This window comes from Eimeria necatrix, genomic scaffold (assembly GCF_000499385.1).
Source record: "Eimeria necatrix Houghton genomic scaffold, Enh_scaff203, whole genome shotgun sequence".
Lineage (NCBI taxonomy): Eukaryota > Apicomplexa > Conoidasida > Eucoccidiorida > Eimeriidae > Eimeria > Eimeria necatrix.
Genome location: NW_013655116.1, coordinates 1 through 6064, shown reverse-complemented (window position 1 = coordinate 6064; position 6064 = coordinate 1). Strand labels below are relative to the sequence as shown.

At 48.0% G+C, this 6064-nt stretch overlaps 1 protein-coding gene across 1 annotated transcript; it reads right to left on the bottom strand.

Moving 5' to 3' along the window:
- Window positions 1-371: 371 nt before the first annotated feature.
- On the bottom strand, window positions 372-6064 carry ENH_00027390 (Proteophosphoglycan ppg4, related, related; the record flags this gene model as incomplete). Its single annotated transcript, XM_013584739.1, has 14 exons — window positions 372-523; window positions 653-1947; window positions 2046-2097; window positions 2296-2428; window positions 2557-2747; window positions 2844-3036; window positions 3178-3245; window positions 3355-3427; window positions 3539-3772; window positions 3895-4070; window positions 4198-4384; window positions 4507-4613; window positions 4755-5510; window positions 5744-6064. Coding segments are annotated over 14 exons (3938 nt in total), but the record flags the coding sequence as incomplete, so codon positions are not given.

The following is a 6064-nucleotide window of genomic DNA, read 5'->3' as shown; positions in this document are numbered from 1 at the left end:
CACATCTTGGAAGCTGTAGCGGGTCGCAGCGTTTGTCGCTGAATATGTACAGAAGCCCAGTGCTAAAATATTTCATGCTCTACGCGAAAACTACCGCATCACGTTTTCGGGACGGATTCCCGCACAAGACCAAGTCAAAGTCCCTCCAGCCCCACCGGAAGTGCTCTCCCCAAAACTATTGCAAACAGCATCAAGCTGCTGTGATCAAGCGACTCGCCTGTGAGGCTGCAATGCTACTAAGGCAAATGGCTTTACCGTATCTATGAAGCAGCTGCTTCAGCTAGATGCTGATTGGCTTCGTTGTCAAGCTTCATGGCAACAAGGCCCTCTTGCCTGCTGACAATGAAAGCTAACTATCTGTTATTAACACCTCAATGTGCATATTCACCTTCTGCCGAGCATTCAGTTTTTGTCTTGCTATTTTGGAGGTTCGATTCCCCGGTCTTCGGTAGAACCACCAGCCCTCGCCATGCTCGGTCCTTCTTATCCGTGCGCCACATTGCTCGAATCCTCGCAGTTGTTGCTGAGGAACAAATCACAAACAGAAACACGACGTAACTTTCATCTTGTGAAACTAAGAGCTGTTAGGTTGATTGTGACGGGCAACTCTTTCAGGCAGACCTGCAGGCGTGATGGCCCCAGCTAGTCCTACATGTGTTGTCCGTGTCGGACGCCTCGTCAACTTCTGTCTGTCCTGTTGCCCCTCTTGCCACACTAGAGTTAGTTGTAAAGGCTGCAACAGAGCTCTTGCTCCCAGAATTTGTGCAATAAGACGTAGTAGTGGCCGCAGTGTCACAAGCAAAAGCTACAGATGCTGGCAGATTGCCAATTTCCGGTTTGGAATTTTGCTGATTCATGCCAACCTCTTGAGTAAGACAAGGATTCTGTCTAAGACTCTCAAGGTGGCTACTTCCGCAGTGTGCAGGTGTCTCATCAACGTCAGCTGCATTGCTTCGTAGTTTCCGTTCTTGAAGTGTCTTGCACATCGTATTCTCCTTCTCAAGAGTAACTCCTTCGCAATTCCCAAAAGGCACCATAGCATCAGACTCTTGATGCTTCTTTGGAGGTACCACGGCTCGTGGTTGACACTTGGAAAATGCGTCGACGCATCTGATACCAACGATTTTCGTCTCCGAATTCATGTCCAGTGCAGGACCTACCGATTCCCTTTCGAAATGCGCGTGTAGCGTTTCGCTTGAACCCTTTTCAGAAGAGGAAAACCTAGTTAAAGGAGCACTGCTCCACGCCAAATTTCTCTTTGTGAGTCCTTCAGAAGATTTAGTGACCGCGTCGCGATGGGGAAAAGTAGAAGAAGATGGGGCAACATCCATGGAGAGGCTGGAGAGAGGCTGTGGTTTGCCAGGCTGCTTTCCTCCTCTCAGGAGAGCAACGCACCACGGCCAGGCACGAGTATGTGCACTTTGGCTGTCTATTTCGTTAACAAGACTGCCGCCTGTTTCGCAAGATGTACTGTCTTTCCCACTTTCCCGTCTGCTACCACTACTCTGTACGGTTCCAGAACTAGCAATCTGCACCTGTGAAGCTGCTGGTTCTATGTTGGCCAACTGGCTCTTCGTAGTCAATCGAGGATACATGCCACAACGTGAAATGCCCGGCGTTCCAGACTTATGCGTTTTCTGGTTCCCCTTCCCATTCTGTAACTTGGCCTTCCAGAGCTGCAACGCCTCCCACTGGAAACCAAGGCTTTGTATTTTAGATTCGCGTTCTTGCTCAATAGACTTGGCCGCTAATTCAAATGCATAGAGGGAGTTGTATGCTGTACTTCTGCAGAAGAGAAGGTCTCTCCCAGAGATGAAGTCGTTGTTGTCGACGTATTTCTGAAGCACGCGCATTGTTTCTTCCTTACTTTTGAACGCTGTTGCCCCAAACAATCGAGGGCAGTATTTTGGCAGGTCCTCCAAGCGTGCCACAACAGGGAAGCCGAAACTGAGAAGCAGTTGCATAGCATAACGTCGGTGGCATATGGCTTTGATGGACTTTGTGGAAAGCAACTGCGCATCCATATCTTTGTTAAGCTGGCTCACCTTTGCCACTCCTCAACTCTGTTTAATTCTCCATGCAACCACCTTGTCAACCCTGCAGATGACAGACTCACGTGAATGCCCAAATCCGGTGGTGGTTTGTCTGTCTGTCTGTCTGTCTGTCTGCGTGTGTGTGTGTGTGTGTGTGTGTGTGTGTGTGTGTGTGTGTGTGTGTGTGTGTGTGTGTGTGTGTGTGTGTTTGTGTGTGCGTGTGTGTGTGTGTGTGTCTATATCTTCCGATGACTGAACATACATGTGTCTGATGAGTCCACTACTAATACTGGTCTTTCAAGAAGCCCAAATGCTAGAGAATCCTTGGCAGCATTTAGTAATCGACGTGCAGAGCTGTAAAAGGGAATGCGACTACACATTCTTGTCGCCGTTGCCTGCAATTCAAGCATTGCAGAAAGACATACGCCTGATATTTTCTGTCGTTGTGTACGTGTGCTGTGAAGTGCTCTTTCCAGTAGGTGAGAACCTTATGAGACGAATAAGTGCACTTAAAGCCACTTACGGAACGAAGCATGCCTTCAATAAGATGAAGCGTGGATCCGCTTGCAATCCAAGAGGCTTTCGTGAGCTCTCTTAAGCCCGTTGTAAACCATTGGCCTAGCCAGTCAACGACTAAAGAGCCGTTGGGGGCCTCATCAATTATTTTTTGAGCGAATGGCTTCTTTCTAATCCACGTTAACCACCGTGAAGCGTCTGCATCGTACGCACATTAAAGTTGGTTCCTGAACTCGAAGACACACAAACTGCTTATCCGTTAAGGCAACGACAAACGCACGAGGCTTTCCACACCTTCCATATTTATAGGGGAGTGCGCAAGGAAAGGTATAAGGCCTCCATTTCTCGAGAACAAGAACTGCACCAGCAGCTGAGCATGAGGCTTTTGCCGTATAGAGTTCAAGTACGGCGGCACAATCACATGGTCCGCCTCTAAGACACGCTGAAGGTTGTGGAGGCCGCGGAACGCAGTAGCTACTTGCAACACCTGCAGAGAGCCACCAACGTACTTGCAACCTGAAAATGCCTTGAATGATCCCGACATTCTTCTGTGCTGCATCTTTACTAACGAATTCAAGAAAAGTGTGCGCTTCGTGGTAGTGATGCAATGGAAATTCGAACAAATTACCTGCATTGCCTGGCATGAGAGGCCGGTGAACGATAGTTGCCCTTCGGTGTTTGTGTGCAACGGTGACTCTGCGCACATCAAAAAAACAGAACCGCAAAAATGGCAGAAATTCGTGGAACCAACAGCTCAACAACGTCTCTATGTAGCTTTCTTTGTGGGTATTCGAAGTCCGCGTACCTTCAATCACAACATTTAGAACTTTGCTCTGCCTCGTGTAAGCGTCATGGGGTACAAGTGATTGAAAAGAGCGCTGAAGACCATCCGGCATCGTAAGGAAAATAAGAGGATGGCAGTATTATTCCAAATCGCAGACTGAAAATAACTTTTGCTACGATGCCTCAATAGACAGAATCCTACTGACTTGTATAGATTTGTTGCCAAGCTGCACCACGTAGTGGAAGACGGTGTCATAAAGAGTGTTGCGAAGCTGCCGCACCAAGTCCTCATGGCACTCTGGAGACCTTTCAAAGAGCAAATGGAGTCTTCCTTTCGGTGAACCAAGAAATACTTCAGCAGCATCAAAGTCTTCTGACCTGAGATAGGTTCCTCTACAGAGAACCCAGTAGGCCAAACAGATGCGAATGGTATAAGCAGCCTGCAGAAGTAAAAAAAAGTAAAAAGTATGTACAATAGAAGAAGACTTAAAGGTGTGTGGATTCTCAAAAGCGTTGAAGAAGCACAATGCCTGTGAAACAAACAGGCCACTTAGTCACATACCTCCACTAAGTCGCATTCTAGAGCTGCTTTCAGCTGCTCTTTGACAACTGACAGAGCCTCTTTGTTCTTATTTTTATGCTCGACCTGTCCGCTGTGCAGCAGTGATTCTTGAAGCTGCTTTGAAGAAACCCCTGTGATACCAAGAATCTCTGGATTAAATTTGTCGGATAAAGCGCCTACGAGAAAACAGAAGATAGTCAATACCACATATTTGTGGCAAGCCTGCTGCACTGAGGCCTGGCCAACAACGATTTTCTTAAACCCAGCGCGTGCTTAAGAGATATAGCAAGATTTCTTTCTTACTTTCTACACATAGAGCAACGATTTTTAAAACGCCTTCTTCTGCAGAAGGCGCTTCACTTAAAAGGCATCCCGAGAGAGATATATCCCGCGCTTGGCCATTGGGGTTAAACCCAATGATCCACCTCCACTGGCACACACACTTTTCGCCTTTCCCAGGCGACACGACCGTGGTCCACAAAGCTAGAGCCTGTAGCGCACGACAAGTAGACTTAAATGTTTCAAAACATAAACAGAATGGGACAAAGGGAACCCCTTTAGGAATAAGAAGAGAGCTGGTGATGAATTCCAGTATGTTTTTCTTGTGCTTACATCATATATTCTGCTGACGCTTTTGATAAAGCGCATCTGCTCGTTGATGGTGAACCCAGAAAGGTATGCGAATCCAGCCAATAAAGAGGGCACAATTCGGGCTATGCCTGCAAAATACAACAAATAACAAGGACATCTGCAAAACGAAATCAAGTGACTTTGGCGTCCACTGCAAGGCACACATTGGTGTATGCCTACAACTTCCGGTAGTCTTTTAGTAGCGAGCGTGAAAGTCGATGAAGCCTTACTTTTGTTGTGAGACTCAACAACCACAATAACTTGGCTCTTCTGATAAAGCACCAGCTCGCTCCACACGGTTACAGCTGTGGCATACTGCGCCGGTGGAAGCTTGCAAATCTGTGTGCAGCTAGTGCTCGCCGAAGTCCTGAGGCTGCTGTCCCACGGTATAAGATCTGTTGGAGAGTCGTACAACCCCTTTATTTTCTCAAAACCAGAGGGTGTGTTGATATGCTTCTTTACTTCTGAAGGACGTTGCGTTTGCGGGGTTGTGAGAAGGCCAGATATACACTGGATAGCCGCCTTTGGACCCAAGCTGTAGAATATGCTGCCTGTCAGAATATAATCCGGGGTCTGACATGCCATAAGCTCAGTGTCGAATGCAGTAGAAGTGAAAACCCACTCTCTGGGGGTGTTTTGGTTCGCACTTGCATCGACCCGGGATGTGACAAGTCTTGGATTGATAGGCAATTCACCTTTTTGGTTTACTTTACTCGGAAGCGTTCTCATGGTTTGAACTGGAGCATTACCGTCGCTCGTTTGGGGAAGCACTTTGCTTTTCGCCTGAACGTTCGAGGCTCTCGACAGTAAAGCTGCAGACAGCTTCACAAGGTTTTTCGGTCCCAATGTCCCTCCAGCAACAAATCTACTGTTCTGCTCCTTTCTTTCGCAAAATCGTGCAGATGAATTGGGTGAGTGTGAAAGCTCGTTGAGAAGGTCTAGGCCAACAGATTTCAGTGGTTCTCCTGAAATTAAAACTGGAATACCTGAACTCGCAGCAACAAAGTGGCGAACAATGCATCAAATTCAAAAACAAAAACCTTGGCAGCATGCGAATTTTCCATACACACAACATTAATGCAATTGACACAAAAACAACAGACTACTTTCAATTAACCCACTCAAGTAGGTAAGAAAAGGATCTGCGACTACAAAACTGCGGCCGAAGCAAAAAAGAACCAAATGTGACCACGGAAGAGACATAACACCATTCGATCACCAAAAAACAACAGCACATCAGCAACCTCCACATTCCCCCCAGCTTCACCAGCCTTCGCCTTCACAGGAGGAAGACCCTTCACGCCAACCGCCTTCGGCAGAGCCGCAGGAGGAACGCCCTTCGCCCCAACCGCCTTCAAAACAGGTGGCCGCTTCCCCGCAGCGCCTGCCTCCACGCCATCCTCACTCTCCTTCCCTGACGCTCCTTCTTCCCCAACCGTCGCCTCTCCCCTCTTCCCCTCCCCAACCTCCACATCCCCAGCAGCTTCACCAGCCTTCGCCTTCACAGGAGGAAGACCCTTCACGCCAACCGCCTTCGGCA